The sequence below is a fragment of the Stegodyphus dumicola genome, chromosome 3, assembly GCF_044657685.1.
Source record: "Stegodyphus dumicola isolate Sdum_Otavi_A_Nest chromosome 3, ASM4465768v1".
NCBI lineage: Eukaryota > Metazoa > Arthropoda > Arachnida > Araneae > Eresidae > Stegodyphus > Stegodyphus dumicola.
The window spans coordinates 41,771,293-41,794,653 of record NC_140770.1 but is presented as its reverse complement, the minus strand read 5'-3'; the positions used below and the strand labels follow the sequence as shown (position 1 = coordinate 41,794,653).

At 33.5% G+C, this 23,361-nt stretch overlaps 1 protein-coding gene across 1 annotated transcript in view; it reads left to right on the top strand.

Moving 5' to 3' along the window:
- The window catches only part of LOC118184219 (adenylate cyclase type 8-like), a 411,974-nt gene that overhangs the window by 51,769 nt on the left and 336,844 nt on the right, over positions 1-23,361 (top strand). Inside the window, exon 3 of the mRNA XM_085812799.1 lies at positions 10,660-10,860. Coding sequence (XP_085668925.1) covers positions 10,660-10,860 — 201 coding nt within the window. The remainder of the gene's footprint in view (positions 1-10,659; positions 10,861-23,361) is intronic.

Genomic DNA, 23,361 nt, shown 5'->3' with positions numbered 1-23,361 from the left:
CAAACATTGTCTGCGTTACTGACAAAACCTCTCTTTTAGACAAATTATCCGAAACCAATACAGTCTTAATTTCAATATAAAGGTTATCTTCTATTCTGTCCACATAATTCCTAAAACTGGTACAGAATTCTCCATTGTGGACTCAGTGCACATAGTACTTTGGGTTAGTTCCACATCTTTTTCTACTGGGCCATAGGTCCACATACGTAAGTCCATTTTTGCTTCAGCTAATATTTCAGTAGAAGATTTCACAAAATTCACAAGCTCCTTTTCGTTATCAACAGAAGTCACACAATTATCAATATAAAAGGATTTATTTAATTTCTGAGCAATAGAACTTTGTTCCTTTGGTACTTGTGCCAAATTAACTGAAATAACCGCTCCTAATAGGAAAGGGCTAGACTTTACTCCAAAAACTACCCTCGTATGGCGGAAAACCTTCAGTACATTATCTTTCTCCCACCATAAAAATCTTAAAAATTCCTACCTTCTTTCCGTAATTCAATCTGTAAAAATGCACGCCGGATATCAGAGGTTACGCCAATGCATTTTTCTCTAAATCTTAACAAAATTGAGGGGATTTCTTCTATTAAATTTGGTCCTTTTACTAAATAATCATTAAGGGAGGGCGATCTATTAACTTTACATGATGCGTCAAAAACAGGTCTTATCTTAGTTGAGACACTGTCTGGTTTAAATACTGGGTGATGCGGTAAGTAGTGCCCTTTATAATTCAGTTCATTGTCTGGTACTATTTCAATTACACCCTCCTCCATCCATTCATTAAAAATTCTATCATATTCTTCATATTTACGTAAAGACTTGAGTTTTCGGGTGACACTGAACAATCTTTTTTCTGCTACATGACGATTTGATGGCAATTCTGCGTTATATACTAACCAAGGTAATCCGACACAATAACGACCATCTTCGTTTCTGGAAAGAGAGTTTAAAAATTGTTCGTGGGCAATTTCTTCCTCAGCAGCGTTAGTTGAATTCTGGTGAGCATCTAATATTCCGATCGTTTCTAAACTCCAAAGATCGGAGATTTTAAAGTCGTGACCCACTAAACTTGCACACAAAATGGAAGCATCTTTATCTTTGTGATTAACAAATTCCTCCGATACACCACAAACTGTCCAACCAAGTTTTGTACAAACTGCTGTTAGTCCTCCTTTTAATTGTTTTACTGATCCCGTGAGAATTTTTCCATAAATATCACTACCGATGAGCATTTCTATTTTTGGACAATCTGCTCCCAGATCCGACAACCAAATGTTGTTTCGTTTTAATTCTTTTAATATCGGACCCTTGGGTACCCGAGGTATATCTCCACATATTATGTCTTGATCTAAAAATTCAAATTCTAGATCTGAATACTTACGCGGACTGGCTGAACATAATTTTACCAAATATTTGTTATGCATCTTTGCCTCTGTTCCGGCACCTCCAAATAAAGTAAGAGCAACATTTTCTTTGGAAATAATTGGTAACCCCAATTCAGTGGCTAATGATTTCAAAATATACGATTTCTGGGAACCACAATCTAAGAGTACTCTAACATCTTTATGCTTTTTGGCACCAGCTACTCTTACGTGTAAAGTCATTAAAGCTACGTCAGCGGTACAAGTTTGCCTGGATGTAGCCGTATGTATGTTGTCTATTTCTGATTTTTCTGTAGGAAGTTCAGTTTCATTATTAATGTCCGGACACAAAATAACTGAGTGTGATTTACCACAAGCAAAACACCTAACAAACTGTTTACAGAACTTTGCCATATGATTTGGTTCCAAGCATTTTAAACAGCATTTTTTCTCCTTAACTTTAGAAATCCTTTCATTAAGAGATAATGAACGCGCATCGTAACAATTTTTACTATCATGCATTTTACCACAAAAAATACATGCATGTTCTCTGGTTGTAAGAAAACCTGTGGCAGTGGGAACATTTCCCTGTTTCTTAAATTTAAATTTACCTTTTGTTTCCCTCTTTGCTTTATCATGATATCCTTCTTTACGACTAACACCATCGAGTCCATTACGCGCCAATTTTAATCTCTCCTCACCCTCCACTTCAGACTTTAAAAATTTCATTAAGTTGGTAAGGCGAGAAAGATCAGTTCCTTCAGGCTGGTTAAAGAGCGAACTCCTTTGCCACGCCTTTGAAACATCCTCTGTGAGACACGATTCCACCATCGGAAATAACCACGATGTGTTTTCGCTCGATTTAAGACCTAAAGACTCTAAGGCTCTCAACTGAGCTTCAATTTTATCATACAGTTTATCAAGAGGTAATTTATCCTTTTGATCTGCCTTCACATTAGAAACAATTAATTTAATTAGTTCCCTAACATACACTTCTACTAATAATTCAGGTTTCCCAAAAGTTCCTTCAAAGCTAAAACAGCTTTATCATAATTTTCCGAAGTCACCGGATAGCTTTCAATGAATTCTTTAGCACGTGATCCGGGCTTCATACACTGAATCAAATAGGAAAATTTGTCACTTTCATATAAATCAGGGTCAGTGTGAATTTTCTCAAACTGCGACCAAAACGGTAACCAATTTATCAATTCTCCATCAAACTTCTTAAGTTCGATTTTCGGAAATCTATACTGTTTAATCTTACTACAACAAATACCAGCACCATCATTTGGTCTTGTTTCTAAATTGATTTCATCTGAAAATTGCAATTTTTCATTAATTTGCCGAGTTAGTGTTATGAAATCATCAGAATACACCTCGCGACTTTCGATTTCTTTAGTAACATCATCCTCTAAAGTTTTCCAGTCTTCAGCTAACAAATCAAGAATTTTATCATCTACATTTTTTATATCTGAATATACATTTTGTAAGTACATTTTGTGAGTAAGTTTATCTCGTACTAAATCTATAGAAAAATCTTCTTTTACTAATTCCGTTTTTAAAATATTAGCGGTTTTTGCAAAAGAAGTGCGTAAACCTGCCCGTTTAAGTTTCAGAGCCCTTTAAAGCTTCCATAGTTAACTTTCAAAATAAAACAAACTGCTTTACAAAAAATAGTTTCGAATTTAAACTTAATTATACTTTAATACATCAAAAACTATCTATAACCGTTAAAATAATTTTTTTTAAGTTTATTTCTTAGAGTCCTGTCACGGGACGCCAGTTTTTGTTATTACTAAAACATAGTCTTATCATTAAATATCATTAAATTAAAAATACTTCCTTCACTCATCCCAGATACCGAGCAATCCAGAAAAACTAAAGACAAAACTTGCTCACTTACCTGGGTAGTGTGATGTTGAATCTGTAATAAAAACTCTAAGAAGTTGATTTATCTAATTATATTCTCTCTATACTACAAAATATATACATTTTTTAACAATTGTCGGGAAATTTTTCTGGCCCCGAAAGTTATTACACATCCTAATCAGTTCACGTCACGAGGTCGAAAAGGGAAAACCCTTTTTTCTTCCTACTTCAATGACAGCCAACGCCATCTGTGTCTCGTACATCAAAATGAAGAGATTTGTTTTTAATATTTGTTAGATACAGCTAATCAATTTCACAACAATGTCAATGAAGATTGTTTTTTTATTAATTTTAAATAGCTGTTAATACAGTTATCTTAGAAGCGGTATAAGAATTCTCTCAGTTAACATGCAGATAAAGAAACGATTATAAATATACACGCATTAGGAAAAAAAAAAAAAGAAAGAAAGAAAGAAAGAAAGAAACTTTATGTTAAAAGAGTAGCGCATTTTATCTGTTATTTTAAAATTGAGTAAGTACTGCTAAATTTTTTAATGTTCAGTGTAAAATGCATACAGCAGTAGCGCCTCTTACAAATTATAGCTACCTTTCATACACAGCTCATTTTAAACGCTGGTTCTTCAAATTTTAAACGCTAATTTCTATGCTGCGAATTCCTTGTTCCCGCTCAGTGTCAGCATGACTACGTCATCACTTCTCACTTGCTGCTTCAGGGGAAAAAGCTCTATGAGCTAACCCTTCTCTTCTAAGTCCTGGCTTCAAACTATCTCACGAAACACATTTGCGTATTAGTAATTAGCATTTAGAAACACCGTTGCCGGCAGAGGGCAGTGGACGTGCATCTCAGTAGGGAAACACCATTCGCAATTGGGTGATGTCGTCAATGATGGGAGACTTATGCCGAAAAAGCAGACATGCATTACATGTACGACCGTGCAAAGGTAACACCAGAGCTGCGCTACGAATGTATCGCGCTCAGTTTCAGAACTGATGAATGCCGGATTACAAAATGTTTATAAGCATTTTGTGATCCGGTTGTGTGATTAATGTGTTAACATTTCGGTAAAATAAATATGTTGCAATCCGAACTGTTCAATTAGGCATATTTATAATAAATAAATTTTATATTTGCAATGAGTTCACTTACCTGTTATTTTTTATTAAGTAGTTTTTCTGAAATACAACACACTCAGATGCGTTTGAAACCATTTCGTGAGTGGATGCTGTTTTTCCCTTTAATACTAGAGAGCCAGAATTACTTTTGACAATGCTGCCTTTGAAAGTGCTTGCACTTAAGCTTAAGATCTTTTGGATTTACGAGTTTTATAGATTTGTATAATTTGAATTGCGCCGAATTAAAATGCAGATACAAATCATTAAGTTATATCGAATGTGCAATGTCCTCACCGAGATTCGAACTGCGGATTTCCAGAATACTTGTTCTTATAACTTGCTGAGCTTAACTTTCTATATTATAATAAATCGTAAAAGAAAACCACTAACATCAGATAGTCCACTCATAAGTATATAACAAAGCTATCTATGTCAATAAAGATGAAGTTAAGAAATAATTAATTTATCGAAACAGAAGTAATAATTAGGAACGATTATTTAATAAAACGTAATCATTGGAGGTTGACATACTTTTAAGTGTAAAGGCCTCTATATTGTTTAAAGAATAAATTAGTCATAGTAAAAAACATGAAAAGCTTTGTTTTCTAGAAAGAGCATTTTCCTTTTTCTTAGCACATCCAAAATATCATATAAATTTAACTTGTCACTGAACAAGTAAATCACAGCCTCTCTCCCCGGAAAAAAAAAATTAAATTTTACGTTACGATAGTAATACTATTTTTTCGGGTTGTTTGAATGCTTTAAAATGTCTTCTTCGAGCGTATCGTATATGATACGCTTCAGTTCCCTCCATGCGCCCACCGTATCAAATGTAACATTGAAGCAAAGTGTCATCGGTGGCCCACCTTATCATATTTGATTCGCTGAAACAGAACAAAAAATTTTATTTGACATTAAATGCACGCAAATTATATTGGAATGACGAGAACCCTTACTCAGTTACATCTCTTAAATGCCAGCCATGTGTTATGAATACTATTTATTATTTTATTCTATGAATGTAAAATCTGCGGTTCGTACAACGCGCCTTTAGAATTTAGAAACGTTTCAAGCAGTGAAGTGTATGTAAATCTAGCAACAGGATATGAAAGATACTGATATTTAAATTCTTAAGCTCTTTGCTCCATCACTTTACGGAAATAATTTAAATATGTAAATATAATCATCATTACTAATATTGCCCGCTAATTTATTTAAAATTTTTACTTTAAATATTAGAATTTTTTGTTCATATTATAAGAATTAAAATTAAATAACATATGCAAAAATCCAAATCTTTTGATAAAATAATATATAAATATAAATAAATAATATTTTTATATAAATATTATTTTTAATATTATTTTTATCATAAGATTTGGATTCTTGCGGAGAAAGGATTTTATAGGAATTGTTTTTTTATGTTAGGCTTAACTTCAAAACACGCTTGATCGCCCAATGTCGTTCAGCGCTGAAGGTCACATGAACAGGGGGGGTGTAAAAAGAAATCTTTCTGCCAGTGTTATTTTTAAGTGATTCTACTCACCACTAAAATTCCTACTTTAAATCTGCTTAGAGTGTAAAGTTAGAGTAGATTCCTACTTTAAATCTTAACCAGTAAATAAAATTACTAATATACTGGTAGAAATAATAGATTAAAAGAGCGAAGTAATTTGCTTATTAAGAATAACGTGAAAGAGCTGATAGCTAAGAGCTGCTTTTTATAGTAAGGAAGAATTGTTAGAAGAAAGAATACAAAATGATGGCACAGCCGTTTGCATCAAAGACTATGCAATTAATTTTACTATTTTTTTTAATAAATCAAAGCTTACTGAGACGTACCTTAGTGGAAATCCCAAAACTCATTTTTTTAAGGAATAAGATGAAATTCAGATTATAGTGTTAGTGTAGAAATGGCAAAACGGTCATAAAATTTTTTACCACTGTCTTCATGAAGCAGGAAATTCTGACATTCATGGGATGCAGGAAAAATTAACAAGCCATCTTGTATTCATCACCAAGCATTTTGGAAACGCATATTAAAAATCCATTAAATTATCTCATCTCAGGAAGATTAGCGCTTTCTTCAAATACGCACAACAGCTCAAATTCCCGTCAAATGTGATAGCAGGTTTGAAGAGACGTTATGAATATTCAAGTGGATTCAAGATGCATCAAGGTCATCAAATATGGGAAACTCTAGAGAAAAAAGCATTAAATCTGAAAATATGTGTAAAAAAGTGTTCAGAGATAAGGCGTCATTCAGTTAATTATTTAAGGACACTAATAATCGAAACTGTAATCAAATTAATAGTTTCTCCTGCGGTAAAAACTACACTTCTCTTAAACTGCTTTACAGCCTTCAGTTGTATCATTTTTAATCAAACCCTCTTCGCCAAATTGTTAAAACATCCCCGAATGTTTAATAACCCTTCTCCAGCTCTGTAGTTGATTACTATGTATAATTGTAATAAACTTATTCATTAATAATGTAATTTGTTATTATGCATATTTATAGTATTTAATTTATCAATAATGTAAAAGTAATTATGTAATTTGTTATTATGCATATTTATAATATTTAATTCATCAATAATGTAAAAGTAATTATGTAATTTATTATTATCATAATTAAACTAAGCAATTATATTTATTATTGTACATAATTCAGTTAATGTAAGTAATAATCATGTAATTTTTAGTAGCATAATTATATGTCATTACATCCTTATGCTTTAAATAATGATATAATTATTATATTACATTACATTATCATTAAATAGTAAAAATATATAAATACTAACGTGAATAATGTCTAAATAATTTTTAAGTTATTTATATATTATTTTTTATTATACATGTATTATTTCTTTTATTATATACAAAATTATGTTACTGATATAACGCGTGTTTTTATTTTGAAATTCTTCGTTTTGCAGAGTTTGTTCTTTCTGTGACAAAATGTTTCTTAATTTTAAATACTATCATCTTAATTTTCTTTTTATTTTTAGAACCAAATTCTTCCTTTACATTAAGAATTAATCAAAAGAGTTATCGAAGGCTCTTGTTCATTCAGTTAAAGGAGTTCTTCAGTTAAGGAGTTAAAGGATCATTCAGTTAAAGGAGTTCTTCAGCTCAATTCTAAGCATCATTCACCTTAGTTCTAAGCATTAAGGAGATTTTAGGTACATTAAGCACTCCAGGGCGTAAGATCCAACTAAGCCGCTGTTAATCGCAAAAAACTGAAATCTGAACATGGTTTGATTCGAGCTCTGCTTTCAATGCTGCATCTAATTAAAGCTTTTTGATAGAGGATCATAACGTCCTAAGCCGCGAGCTCAGAGTCACTACCGTAATATTATCCAGTATTTTTAGAGCTTTATCAGTATACTGATACCAATAATTATGCGTATACGTGTACTTTAAAAAAAGTCTAAATTCATTCACAAAAATGTTTTGTATTAAAATTATGTTTATAATGTACAGAAATATTTTACATAAATTTCGGATTTTCTAATTTGCTAATTATTACATTTTAAACAGAACTAAATTGAAGTAATTTTTAAGACTTACTCTTTAATACAGATAAATCCCTTCGCCCTCAAAATTTCCGAATACATATTTGAATATATGAAAGCTTTAAGTTATTTTTCTAGTGGAAACGCAACATCTTTATTGGAAGTTTTGCGAAAGCTTTGATTTCTGTACTAATATGTTAATATGCCATTTATAACTTATGCGGCTTGGCAAACAACTAGTTTTCAGAAAACTGCGATGTGTAACGTTTATACGAGCAAGTTTCCCTTAGAAAGTCCTCCACGAAGGCATCCCTTCCCTTAGGCAGATAGCTCTAGTGTGCTTTGCCATAATTAAATACACCACACCACACCACAAAACTGCCATTCATCGTGACATAAGAACTTTCAAAGTTCTCTTAAATTTAATAAGTGTGCAACTTATTAATAACAAGGGATTTGAAAGATAAAGAGCGATTTAAAAGATTTGAACACACTTTCTTAATAATTAGAGACCTTGCTTTACTTTACTAGCACATATAATTGCTATATTTAAAACACAATTAGTTTATAATATATATTCAACTAACAATTTTATGAACATTTACAGTGCTATTACAGTTGCAGTATCTAAAACGATGTCTTTCATACCTCGGAACAGAATTTTTTTTATTCTCTTTCTCTCTACATAAATACATACGTGTGTGTGTATGTATATATAAATTTAAATTTATATTCATAAGATGTATAAGAATGCGAATAAGTAATTCTGATATATATAATAATATTGCTGCAAGCATCTAATGTAGGTTTACATCATATCAATTGTCGAAACAAAAAACAAAATAAACTAAATGTAAAATTGTAAAATCCAGAGGCGAAGCAAATAATAAGGTACGGAAAATCCTTTTGATAAAAAAATTATGAGTTGCCTCATCAGAGATCCAGACTTGCTAGAAGTCAACCCATACGTTACCACTGCAGGGTAGTCACTAATGACTTATGGCTATCGAAGGTTTTTTCCGCTTATACGGGATATTATTCTACAGTGTGTAGTCATTCGTATAGAGCTGTTAAATTAAACCTGACTAAAGACGTATTAAACCTATAACCACAAGTTGTCAGTCAAGAGTCCTGGTTGCTGGTGACTTACAGATTTTCAATCACCAGCGTAAAGCAGCGCAGTGTTGTCCTAGAGGCAACGCCTGGCCAAAGCTGTGGATGATAATTATTTTGTAAAGCAGAGAAACGTGCAGTTCCAGAAGTTTTTAGAAAAACTTCGCCAAGACGTCAAAAATTACGGAATCTCATCGAGATGCTTATATAAACGAATTTCAACTTTCTACATGTTTGAACATCACTTTTGTCTAATTTTGCTACGATTTGCGTATTTAATTAAATTAAATTACGCAAGACGTAATTATGTTGTACACTTTACTAAAACAATAAATACATTTATAGAATTTTTTATAGTTTCAGAAATGCGAAAACAATAATACTTCAATGAATAGCTTTATTTTTTATAATACTCAAGTTTCAATAAACTGTTTTACTTTTTCCAGGTTCCATTATTTTATTTTGAAGAATTAATGCTAAAATTTATAAAACAAAATAATTTATAAACAACGCGAACGATTCTTTTTAATGGAAATAATTTAAGAAGAAGCATAACTGGAGCGTTTTTGAATGGATGTTAATTTGCTGGGCTTATTGTTTAGCCATTGGAAATGTCAGACTGTGCAAGTAACAGAGATGCGCCAATGCACAGCTATGTGTTTAATCATTCAAAAATCGCTAATGATCAGGCAAAATATTTAACAGCCTTCACTTTCCCGAAACATGAAAAGCAAAATTGTTTTTTACAACTACAAGAACAGCAATTTCAAGTACGAAATGTCAAAAATGAGCAACATTTAGGGGATGATTATTTTTTGCATTTTTTTACATCGTTTGTTACTATAGCCTAAAATTTTATATGTTAAATTATTTAGGATCATCTGTTTATAACTGTAATAGTTTATGAATCTGTTTATAATGAATGGCATCTGTTTATAACTGTAATAGTTTATTATTTATTTAAAATTTATCTTATAGTGTCTCATTCTCTCTTCCCAGCTTTTTCTTTAATCTCTTTAATCTAAGAATTTGCTGTATTATATGCTAACTGAACAGATAAATAACTAAAAATAACAAAAACATTTATTTGAGATTACAATTTTTATTACAAAAATTAAGAACGTTGGCAATTAAAAGTCTACTGCCCTTGGCAGAAACATAATTTAGGTACAAATGACGTAATAATGTAAACAATAATGGATAAGTATTATTAGGCGCACTATTGAAAACAAAAATCAAAGGCCAACCTAAGCTGTCATGAAATGTTCATCAATGCTATTTATTTAACATTTATCGACCCTGAAGTTTAACAATTTCTCCCCAACCTACTAACACAGTCAATACTTGTCATGGATGTTTTTGGTGCAGAACTAAGATGATGTTTAACAGATAATAAGTTTTTTCATGCAGTGAAATATTAATTAGTATAATTAAATGCTTACTGCGATTTTTATAGCTATTAAATTTGCACACTTTTGGAGAGAATTAAGTTGGAACCAAGAGAACAAAATAATAACCAAACTGTGACTCTAAACATTTCCAATAAAATTCCTAAAATGTTTTCAAATATTTTCGATTAGAAGAACAACACAATGAATGTGTTTTATTTATGTTATGAAAGCATTGTTTAGCTTTCTTAGGCATTAATGTTTATTTTCCAGGCTGAAGACGCTGGCCGTCCCTCAGCTGCATCCTCTTCCACGGTAGCTTCCCTTCTTCGGAAAAGGTTGTCGTGGGGCCGTTGCCCTCTTCTTGGACATAGCTTTTGGGATCCAGCCCTTGAAGCAGCTTATCAGAAGTATTCCCACCGACAGAGACGGAAATCGCTTTTTGTAGTTAACCTGGTGGATGTTGTTTTGAAGGTGAGGGATTTTAAAATATTTTTCTATTCTATTTTAAATTCAAAAAATTCAAACTGCTGCTTATAAAACTCAGATTTCTCAAATACTGATTTTTTAGTGCAAAATTTCCTTTTAGCATCTATGAAAGCTTTTCGTAGTTCAACCGCTTAATGTACTGTGGACCGTGACTTTATGGTTCAAGTATGCAGTGCTTCAATAAAACGGGTTTGGCAGACATTTTCCCCTCCTCTCTTTCTTGTACCTGTGATACACTGTTTTCGGAGTTTTTTTATCCGAGCTAGATTTCAAAGGGGCAAAATCTACTTATCTTAACATTAACAGAAACAATTCTTTAAAGGTTATTTAAGTGACTAATGGTTCCTTCTCGAATCCTAGCTGATAGGTGAACGAAGTCCAACTCCTATATCCCATCTTTTAATGTTTCACAGAATCTTCCCTTTACGTAGACAAATTAAGTCCATAAAAATTATAATATGAAATGATGCTTAATATTACCGTATATTAAAAATCTTTGAAAGGAAAGGAAGTGATAACCGTATCTTGAATGAAAAAAAAACGAATCAATTGTCATGGTTGTAATCACAATTATGACCCTAATTACAACCATCTGTTATAAGAGCAGAAGTTTCAGTTTTATTTATAAATGTCAGTATTAAAATTATTTATATTGCTGAAATTCTTCACGCAGAGATAAATAAAAGAAATCACATTATAATTTCTTGTAGATAATGGCAAATCTGTCGACAGAATACTAAGAAGCGCTCTTAGTAATTATGCAAATTTGATCATCATCTTGTTTATTATTAAAAATGTATTATTATTAATAAACTTATTATTGTTAATAATTATTTATTATTATATCATTATTACATTACTTTCTTCTAAGATTGGCTTTCTGATTCTCTTTCTCCTTTCCTTTTGTTTATCTGTATAACCATTTTAAAAACTAGGCAGCCATAATGAAAAGTTTCACAAGCATTGATATTGTTAGGTAATAAATACGAGCAATGAATTACGAGAGATAATGGCGCTGGTTTCAAAATAAAACTGACTAGATTAGGCCACACAAATATTTAATTATTTACATAATGTACAAAGTTACAAGTTAGGTTCTCTATTAGCACAGACAAAGTGGAAAGAGAGCAGTATGTACGCAGCGCACCATAGTCCCGCTGCGTACATTCTTTAACAACCAACTAAACTAAATTTGGCTCCTCTCACAAGAGAGCGCTGATCCTTGGAGGGCGCTATATTAAATAGAACAGATATATTAGATTATAGAACCTGAAATGGCTTTCCTTTAGAAAGGTCATACAGGTATAGTCTGCTAGTTTAAAATAGGTACTTAAAGACATTTCTGACTCTCCCTCTTTGCTATCAAAACACATGTTGTCACCACTCCCAGTATTTACTTTCTCCACCTCATTTAAAACTGTTGTTCAAGCCAGCCTCCATTCGGGCGCTTTTCACGAAGCGAAATACGCCAGACAAATATGAAGGAGAAAATAATTAGTAGACTAGACTATCTGTCGCAGCTGTCGTTACCATGCTTACGAAACAAGTCGAAAAGGGCAAAATAGCCATGCATATGCTACAATAATAGACTGTAACTCATGTCGTATTTCTAATTCGTCGCTTCCTTGAGAAATTCGGTTATTTAGCTGTCTTATCATCGAAAACGTCACCCAGGATTCATTATGAGAGGCGACCGAATAACACCTGGAAGAAAGGGAAAGCTCCATCCAGTTTTGAAACACAGCATAAAGGGAATGGATCGTCAGTCATACCCCACCAATTTGTCAAGAAAACTTTCGACTCGACAATATTTTAAGTGTTCCATGCCGCAAAGATCCTGTAAACATGCATATGTTTATGTCTTCTCCGGATTTCGAAACATGTCCAACGTTTTGGCAACAATTTCCCTGTTGCTTTACCAGCAGATTGATGTTGTCCAATTAGTAACAAATAAGAAATTATTTAAAGGAAGCTGCGAACTTCGCATAATATGCACAATGAATGCAGACCTATGAATAATGGATCACAAATGTTTCTTTTATAGGTCAAAACTCTAACCCTGACGAAATAAGTTTAATAAAATGAGGTACAGAGAAGGTAGAGAGATGGGGAATGCAAAGATGAACTGAGTTTATTTTGTAAGATTAAAGAAGAGTTTTCCATCTGTTCCATTGTTGAGGGGAAAAATTCATTTAAAGTATTATGTAGCAATATGACCTTAGAAAAAATAAAATAATTCTTAATTTCTGTTTTCAGTTCTTTGAAGATAAAGTCAGGTATGTTTGCGTGATAATGGATAGGCATGCAAGAAAGAAAAAAGCATATAGACAGAAAATTTAGGAATAATACTTCAGCCTTTACTTTCCTCATAGCGACGGTACTTCTTATAGTTCTAATAAGTCAAATCGTTTAGACCTTTTAGAGGGATCGATGCAAAGGAGTGGAAGTTTTTCTTTAATAAAAATCATCTTTCTGCAGGAACTGTCGAACAGCCTTGTATTCTGAAACTAGGGAATCTAAAATTATAGAAGGAAATTCATTGCAGCTTTGCTATGTAAGCGGCTGCTATGAAGCATGATTCTTTATATGTTTGTCTCCCTTTACTTTTTCAAATGCCATTGTTGGTTTGGTTTATTTAATTACGACAAAGAACTCAAGGGATATGTGCCTAAGGAAAGGCCTGCCTTCGTGAATGTTTTTATAAGGGAAAGTGTCTCGTATACGCGTTACACATGTAGAAAGTCCGTTCTCTGGGATTCGATCCTCGGACCAAATAACCAATATTCAGTTTCGACAAAGAAGTATTATGCACTGTTGCAACAAATAAATCCTTAAATTTCATCCAATCATTAAAATTACCCGAAAAAATAGGAGTATTTAACTTTGGTAACTTAAAGTTACTAATATTAGAATTTCCTGGAACATTTAGCATTTTAGCCGCATTCAATGAATCTAACAAATTTTGATACTGAAGTTTCAAACTAAAATACTTTGATTCAATTTCTGACTGTTCTTTTGGTAACTGGGCATCAAATTTATTAAAATCTGAATAAAACCAATACTGAGTGATTTAACCACTTGGTCGCTAGTGGGCCAGAGATACCTTTGAACTTAGAAAGGAATGATAAGCTGACTCTTGTCTGTAAAGCTTTTCCGAAGAGTCGCTACGTCTAGTGCCTTAGATCTCTGTTGCGTGAGCAGATAATGTGAAGGAAATTTAATGTCGTTCTTGGAAGTGTGTAATGGTAGTTGCATAATTTTATTTTGTCAGCGTTGTTCTAATTTGCTACGTGATGAGACATATCCCTTGGGCAATGGCAGTTGATGTGAAGCTTAATTGCATCAAGTAGACTTCTAACATAAGTAATACGATTTCATGAATTCATATTTTATCAAAACGTAAATAATTTACGGAAATTTATGAGAAGAAAATTTTAATTAAATATTTAAGATTGTATGTTCATGTTTACGTTTTTACTGATTATTCAAAAAGGGATAAACAATGAAAGACAAAAAGGGGATTTAAAAGGCAAAGAAGCGGAAGAAAAAAAGAAAACAAAAAAGATGACCTGTCTAAATTTCGATGAAGAATAAGCAACGGAAAAATAAGGTACATAGAAGGTAGAGAGATGGAGATTGAAGAGATAAACTGAGTTTATTTTGTAGGATGAAAGAAGATAAGTGACAATGGATCCGCTAATTTTTCCAGATGAGCCTGAAGATGTAAAAGTTTTATTTTCTCTGAGTGAAGATCAACTGAATTACAATGTTATTTAGTGTATATTCGAGATTGTAATTTAGTGTGCGATGGAAGAAAAAGGCAGGAGGTTGAATTTATCCCCTTGAGTTTGAGAAACTGAGTAGTAATAGTATGTGTGACACAATGTTCCTGTCTAATTGATATTTAAGAAGAGACTGCGTTCTGAATATCTTCACTGACTCCGGCATCGATGATTCGGACATGTTTTATTGGCCTGAGTTGAGAGTGTGCTTTTAGATCCGGCAGCTTTGTGAAATCACTTTGCAACCACTTTTCACTACTCAGGAACTTTAAATTATTTTGGGATCCGGATGCTTTGTATAAATAGTTTTCTAAATGTAAACTATTGTATTTGACGAAGCAGGAAATCCCCCCAAAATATGATGTTCTCTCTTGCGACATTCTTCCCATGTATTTTACTAAAAGAAATCTCAACACGCAACGAAAAATTTTAAACAAATCACGGCAGTACTCGAGGACGGCAGTTCGCGTAATTACTCCTCGTCCTGTTCCTGAGTCTATATAATGAATATCTTGTCAAATGAGCACATGTATAGTTCTAAGTACGTTATGCACCGAGACTAGGTCTAAACACCCTCATTATTTGAATGCTTTTTTTATGATCTAATAATTTTCTGAGGAATTTTATATCATGTTAGTTACTGTCATATTCATCAATTTATGGGACAATCTTGAATGACTAACATTTCATGTCAAGTAACTCAAATCCTAAATAAACCTGTGTTTTATAAATTATATTAGGTACAAGAATGCGGTGCTATACATGTCTTATTTGAATGCTTCTTTTCATTATCTGATGTTTTCTAAAAGAATAATATCTTATGAAATATTGACATATGTTGTCAGTTCGTGTAAAAACGTAGAAGAAATATTAAAAGTGATATTTTTGAATACGTATCTTATATCTTGTTTATCCGTCTTTCAGTGTTAGGAGCTTCAGAATACAAAATAGTTTTATCCAATAGAACCTGGACTACGTCATAAAAATATAGGTTAATAATAAATCTTAATTTGTTCATCAAAATTTCTTCTACATCAAAATTTCTAAATAAATAAGGAACTGAACTAAAATCGAGAAAAAAGTACTTTTACTTTTCAGAAAATATTCTCTTATCCCCATTTCTTAACGTCTTCGCTTTTCTATAAAAAGCCCTGATATTGAAAGGAAAGAAATGTTCTTGTTTTGCTTTCCTTCCCGGTACTGAATGAAGTAACGTTTCCAAACATGCATTTTCTCCTTTCAGAAAGGTTAAAATAGTATTTTCAGTTCAATTTGGAATTCACTTTTACAATACAGTATCTCGTTCAGCTACACTGGGAAGATGTAGACTTCTAACATAAGTAATACGATTTCGTGAATTCAGATTTTATCGAAACGTAAATAATTTACGGAACTTTATGAGAAGAAAATTTTAATTAAATATCAAAGACTGTATGTTCATGTTTACGCTTTTAATATGAAATTTCTGCTAATTAAGCCAAGAATAAGTTTCCTGTTATACGTTTTTAAATCAAGGGGAAAATAATTTAAAACCTGCAAAGAATAAAAATTTTAATGGATCTTATGGACAGCAATGGTTATCGATATCATTCCGTATTATGTCCCGTTAAGGAATAGAAGGTATAATTTATGCGTCAAGCACCCACTATTGTACATCTCAGTAATATGGTAATGTGATAAAATTTTAAAATAATAGCTAAGACTCTTTCCTATCGAAATATATGCTTCAATTAAAAGCCTATTCGAATTTGGAACTGATAAGTTTGTTGGTCAGGAAAAACCGAATTCTGATAGTTTAATTTGTTAGGTTTCTCAGAGTTGCGAAAAATGAAAAATCAGTTGTGTTTTAACCAGTATTTGAAATAGGAATAATGCAACTAGTAGTTATTTTATACTAACCACTTACGTGATGAAAGCACACAAGGCAAGAGTGATAATTCCTTACAAAGCTACTAAAACTTTCCATTGTTATAATTACTTCCATTGTTATACTACTTCCATTGTTATAATTGAAAATTATGAGAAATATGTTATTTTGGCCTTAAAAAAGGAAAATTTGGCATTTATTTGCACAGGATAAATGAATAAAAATAAAATTAAAAGTAGAAAATTGAAGTCACTGGTTTTCCGAAACTAATTTAATCAAGCAAACTACTTCAATAATATAAAAAACTAACTGAAAGCTAATATTGTTGTAGTATATTACTTTCCTTGAATCCTTGCATTTTAACCATAACTGCGATGAGATACTAAAATATCTCTTAGAATTCATATATGTAACAGGAGTATATTACATTTTGAGTAGCTCTGAGCTTTTGCCAGTAGCTTTGAGTCTTTGACAGTAGCTTTGATTTTTGTGACAGAATGTTACTTTAAGTGTCTGAATGGCATCAGATTGAGAGTGCTGATTTGGTGTTTTAGATAAGCTTTCTGATAATACATTTGATTTCAAAGTTGATTTAGGAATACTCGCATTCACAGATAACAAAAGAATCTACAAAATATGCTTAGGTTGAATAGCATGTGTAAAATTAATTTACCTAAACTCTTCTCTGCTATCGCAAATCAACGTCATTTTTTACTGCTGGTACGCTTCACGTTTCCTCTGTAAAAATGCATTCTGCCTTAGTAATTTTCCTTTTATTCCCAAAATAACCATCACACCTTGGTGCTCAAGAAAATGTACTTAATTTATGAGGATTATGTTAATTTTATTAAGAGTTAAATTTTAAGTTAAAGTTCCTTTCCTGTCAAATTCTTAACTTCAACTTACAACTTCCGGCCAGAACGTAGTTTTAGAATCACTCTGAATACATAATGAGGAAGAGCGGTATTGAACCGCGAAGTTCTGCTTGCTGAGTTAGACAGAATCAGAGTTAGCGCAAGTTCGCCTTTTGGGTTACTCTCTCTCAAAGCTTTTATTACGCTCGGCCGTACTCAGGCCCTTGATAGCTTCGCAGTCAATTAGAGTTAAAGGGCCAACTCGGTTATAATATTGATAGATTCGGCTATATCTGTTATAGTTTAAATTAGTTTTAGTTGACATCTTAGCTTCTTAAGTTCAAGCCCAAGTGTCGGCTTTTACTGTACACTCCGAGACGGAGTTCTGTTAAATCTTATTTGAATAATAAAGGGTTAGTTACCCTTCCATCTTGTTGTTTCTTCTCACACGAACTTAAGAGATTATTCGCTTAACAGTTCTTAATATTCTTCACGTTCAACAGCAACTTAGCCTTTACAAAGTGAGGAATTCTACAAATTATTTAACTCACTAAAGAAGATGTAAGAGATTGCATAGATTGGTTTTCCTAATATTCACACAGAACTTAGAAATAAAAGTAATTTGATTACATATTTTACAAGGTAAAATGCCGCCGAACCGGTGCAGTGGTTAGCGTTGCTGACTGCCGTGCCGAAGGGCCCGTGCTAGAATCCCGGAGAAGGCATGGATGTTTGTAAATCTATAGTGTCGGTGCGGCATAGCGGCACTCTAAATATGCGGCGAACCGAAAGTCCTCTCTTATGGATTGGTGGAAGGGGAGAGGGGTGGGAGAGACCCGTCCCTCCCCCCCTGGGTCGCTCTCCATCACAACTGGGGACAACTGGGGATGCTACTGTCAGACAAGTGAGTATAAGTCACAACACAACAAGGTAAAATTTCATTTCCAAAACCCTTCTTTAAAAGACAATATTTAAGTTGCCAGGCTCATATTTATTCAGAAAAGCAACAATGTGCTTTACATGTTCTTCTAATTATACGACAGCTTCGAAGTAAGAATCTTTAGAATTATAGCCTTAGGAAAAAGGTTTGAAGTCAGTGGAGTTATTTTTAATGTAAGTACTTACTATGCACTTTTTTCCGAATGCAAAACAAAGTTGTTTCTTGGCCACAATAAGATTTAATTCTTTGAATCCCTTTATAAATATTTCAAAATGCATACGCCAAAGGCATGTATTTTGCATATTCATATGCCAAAAGTATGCGAAAGCATTTGAATATGTGACTATGATAAAGTCATAATTTACTATATGCGCCTATCATCAGAATATAGTCTCCAGCAAGCAGTCGTTACCGTGAAATGTTTCATACGAGACCTTTCTTCTGAGAGTATTCTATTTCATATTTCTTCAACAAGTCAAATAATACTGGAGACGAAGTAAAAAAATGAATAGTATTTAAAAAATTTGCAAGTGTCTAAAAACTTGACTTCTGTATCTTTGAATCAACAGTTTTCACTGAGACTGCAAAAAAAAAAAAAAAAAAAAAAAACCGCTTTCATTGTTTGCCATCTCAACTTGAAAAAAACCTCTTTCATCGGTCACTACAAATGCTGATTTGTCTTTTAATTGTACTTTTATTGCCTCTTTTTCGGGATATGTCCAAAGTGGTACATTCTTGTAGCTCAAAATATCTCCAGAAGAAGGATTACCCGAACGAGATGTCGAGCTTTACTAAATAATCCCTCACAGTTGGGTGAACTAAAGCACCGACATAACGGCTTTTATACACACTTTCACCGTTTTGTAAATAAATTCTTCCTTTTCCCTTTTGATAGACTTTTGTTCTTGAAATCCACCAAAATTGTAGTCTTCCATTTAATTCTTTACGGGCCTAGAGTAGATATCGCTTCTTTACTTTAAATGAATGTATACTTCGTAACTTACACTTTTCCTAGCCTTTCAAGCAACATTACAGTATTTGAGCATAAATATGTGTGACACATATGGAGAAATCATTTTATGTAAACTCCTTTATTATCTCAATTACTTCCTCTTACGATGACCCATATTGATGGAAATTTACGATAAATGAATTCAATTCTTATTTAGAAAATAAAATAAAATAAACAACGAGTTATTTCGCACTTCGTAACACGACTGAATTATTAGCTGAGTGAGACTTTTGGCACTAGGCGAATGATTATATATATATATCTATATATACACTCACTTCCAAAAGTTAAGCACGGAGAGATAAATGCTAATTTCTGGAAGCCAATCAGAATTGAAGAGGATGCAATTCGCTGCAGAGGTAGATGGAAGTATGCAAATATGTTAGGTAAAAGTCAATCGCGCTTTCATGTCAAGAAATATGCAAAAAAGGCAGTCTGATAAGAAGCCAGCTTTATGAAGGGTTACAGAAGTTGACTGTAAGTGCTGATAGAAGGAGTTTAAAACTTTCGTACAGTTTGTTTTCAAGACATACGTGTTTCTATGACTTCCAGAAGACGAACGGAAGATTCTGAGCGCTGGCGTGCTGTGGGGAGCATTGAAGCAGGAAAGCCGATCACAAATTTTGCTCTTTTCTTCGGCGTCCATCATTCTTCGGACACCGAAGGCCCGTAGCCGGTCGCCCAAAGGTTACAACCCCCGCGGAGGATCGATATATTGCTACTGTAGCCAAGCGGAATCGCAGAGCGACCTCCACACGTGTGACATCTATGGTTACAGCGCCCATTGGTAAGGCGATATCTGCAGCTACTGTACGCCGAAGATTACATATGAGTGGACTGTACGTCCGGGTACGTCGGGTTTGTGTTCCTCTATCCGTCCAATCAAGATGGGCACGATTACAGTGGTGCCGGGAACATGTCAATTGGAATGTGTCTGACTGGAGCAATGTCATGTTTACTGATGAGTCAAGATTTGCTCTGAAGCCAGATGACAAGCGTATAAGGATATGGCGTGAACAACGAACACGCAATCTGTCCCAAAACATCACCGAACATCACGCATTCCGGGCGGAAGCATTATTGTGTGGGAAGGGATTTCATTAGGATACCTCACGACCTGCACATCTTTAAGCGAGGATCTTTGACGGCTGTCCGGTATCGAGATGAAGTCCTAGAACCCATTGTGAGATTGTACCCTGCAGCAGTTGGCCCTACTTTTGTTTTAATGGATGATAACGCATGTCCCCATAGAGCTGACATCGTCGATGACTACCTGGGGAGTGAAGGGATAGCACGTATGGCGTGGCCAGCATATTCGCCCGACCTTAATCCCATTGAAAATCTTAGGGGTACTCTCGGCCGTGCTGTATCTTCACATTTCCCACCTCCAGCTATACTCTTATTGAGCTGGAAACTGCTCTACAAGAAGAATCGCGATTGCTTAAATCTGCGGTGGTTGACCACCTAATTGAAAGCACAAGATGTAAACTTTCTAGATATATGAGGGGGGACCGCATACCCTATTAATGGCCTTTTTTATTTAATGCTGTTTATTTTCATTTTATACATAATTCTTTTTAAGTCTCCAGTATGTCATTATCTGATAACTTACAAAAATTTAATATTGTTTTCATTTCTGTATATAATTATTGATTTTGTTTTTTGCATAAATATATATGCTACTTTCCTGCCAAATTTTGTGTTAATAAAAGCAGTATTTGTTGATTTTTTTGCCTTTTATATCTTCGTGCTTAACTTTCGTAAGTGAGTGTATATAAAGGGTAATAAGTATGTGTAAGAGGGAGACAGACTCTGAACAACATTAGACGAACCGAAGGTATACCAAAATCACTCGAATTAAACGAATTATTTCTAAACACCTACTTTTCTCCAATCTTCGTTCAAAAACATTCATAAAAATATTTCTAATTTAATCTCTACTAAATTTCGCATTTATTCGTATCTATTTCATATATTAAAAAGTCACATATCCCTTATAACTAGTTAAAGACTCTATGATATTTTGTACGTATTTTTGCATCACGTCTGATATTAGAAGCTTTATGGGAAAACAATGCATCAATTAATTACATAATTCAAATAATATCGGATCTTCATGATATGTAACTTGAACAAAATGGTTTCTAAAAGTAATTGAAATTTTTGCCAATTAAGTTAAATGTATGTTTCGTTATGTGATGTTGAAATTTAGTAAAATATTATATCATTATTCAGTATTGTATAAAGTGCCTGATTTTATTTTCAGCAATACAATAGGTTTAAAACTGTATAATAGAAGTTAAATTTATCACAGGTAGCCAAATTCGATATTGCATTTTTCCAAATTTAAATGAACTCTTTTTTTGAAAATAGTTACACTTGTTTTGATCCGAGGCGATTTAATGTGACTTTTGTTAAATATAAATTTGGTTACTGTAGGCTTTCGTAAGAGTTTGATGAATGATTTTGAGCGAAATATCACTTCTGAACGCCAGATATCGTATTGCAAACTCATAAATCAAAATGTCAAAAAAATGGTCATTTTTTGTTTTAGTGGTTGTTTTATTAACTAATCCTTTCTGTGTAGTTACACTGATCGAAAATGAAACACCAACACCAAGAAGAAATCAGTTGGAGTAAAGTGCAGGAAAAACATTTTCTTAAGTACCATACTTGATGTTTCAAGATCCCAAATTAAGCATTCGCGAGACGACCCCTAACAAATGTGAAATTGTGGTACGTACATTAGTATCGGCTGTAGTTACCACTATGCTGAATGCAAGTAGGTAAACACTCATGCATTTTGTCATACGAGTGCTGTATGTCACTTTCTGGGATGGAATTCTATGCCTGTTGCAGTTGGTCAAACAAATCAGCAACGGTCTGTTCTGGTTGTTGAATTGTCATCAATCATGTCTCATACTTGCTTGAGGAAGAAAAATTGGGTGATCTCGCTGACCAATGCAACATATCGGCACTGAGCAGCAGCACGTTAGATGTATACTTTGAAGAAGCATCTGCCATTGAATTTTACCAGTTCGTCATCAACTGCACCGAATGGTATAAAATACATAATTTTACACTTTGTTGAAAATCTGTCAATCTCGAAGCGAAACAAATTTATAAATTTATAAGGTACTTCTCCCGCCTTTCTAGCGAGCCTTCGTGGTGTAGTGGTCAGTACACTGAGCCGGTATTTCAGAGGTTTGTGGTTCGATTCCCGGCGATGGCGTTTACTAATTTTTCATCCTGCCTGCTTCCAAAAATAACCTAATGTATCTACAGTGGCGCCCGAACTAAAAGGGTATATTGTATGAGGATTCTCCACAACCAATTGGCTATTGGATCCCCCCAAAACCCCAGTATCCTTTTAAAAAGGGGAGTATATAAGGTATTTATCCAGCTTTCCTAGCGTGCCTTCGTGGTGTAGTGGTCAGCACACTGAGCCGGTATTTCAGAGGTCTGTGATTCGATTCCCGGCGATGGTGTTGCATATTTTTCATTTCTCTGGCTTTACCAAATAACCTAATGTCTCTACAAGTTTATCTCGGTTTTTTTTGTTCATCTCTGGAATTCATATCAGCAAAACAAAGGACGGCAAGAAGAGCTATTGTCGAATCGATCGCATCTGATATCTTTTGCATATATAGGGTTCGTTGTTCCTTTATCTGTGCTCCATAAATCATGAATTTTTTTCATGTGATTCACATTATCGCCCCTTCAGGATCAACAATTCAAATAATGCACGAATTTTAAATGCATCTCTGTATGTCCATATACGACGTGTACCATCGATATGAGTTTATTCTAAACTTTTACTTTATGTCTACCCCTTTGGTTAGACAATGTCGGAGTGGTATGGAAGACTTTTATCACTGATGAATAGAGAATATGCATCAACATTTGTTTTGGCGCTCTCAGTCAATGCCGTTTGGACCATTAACATGGCTGAGAATGTTATGAGTACGAGTCTTTGTAACACATTGAATGTATTACCACGACCTTCCATTCTATATGCGGATTCCTCTTCT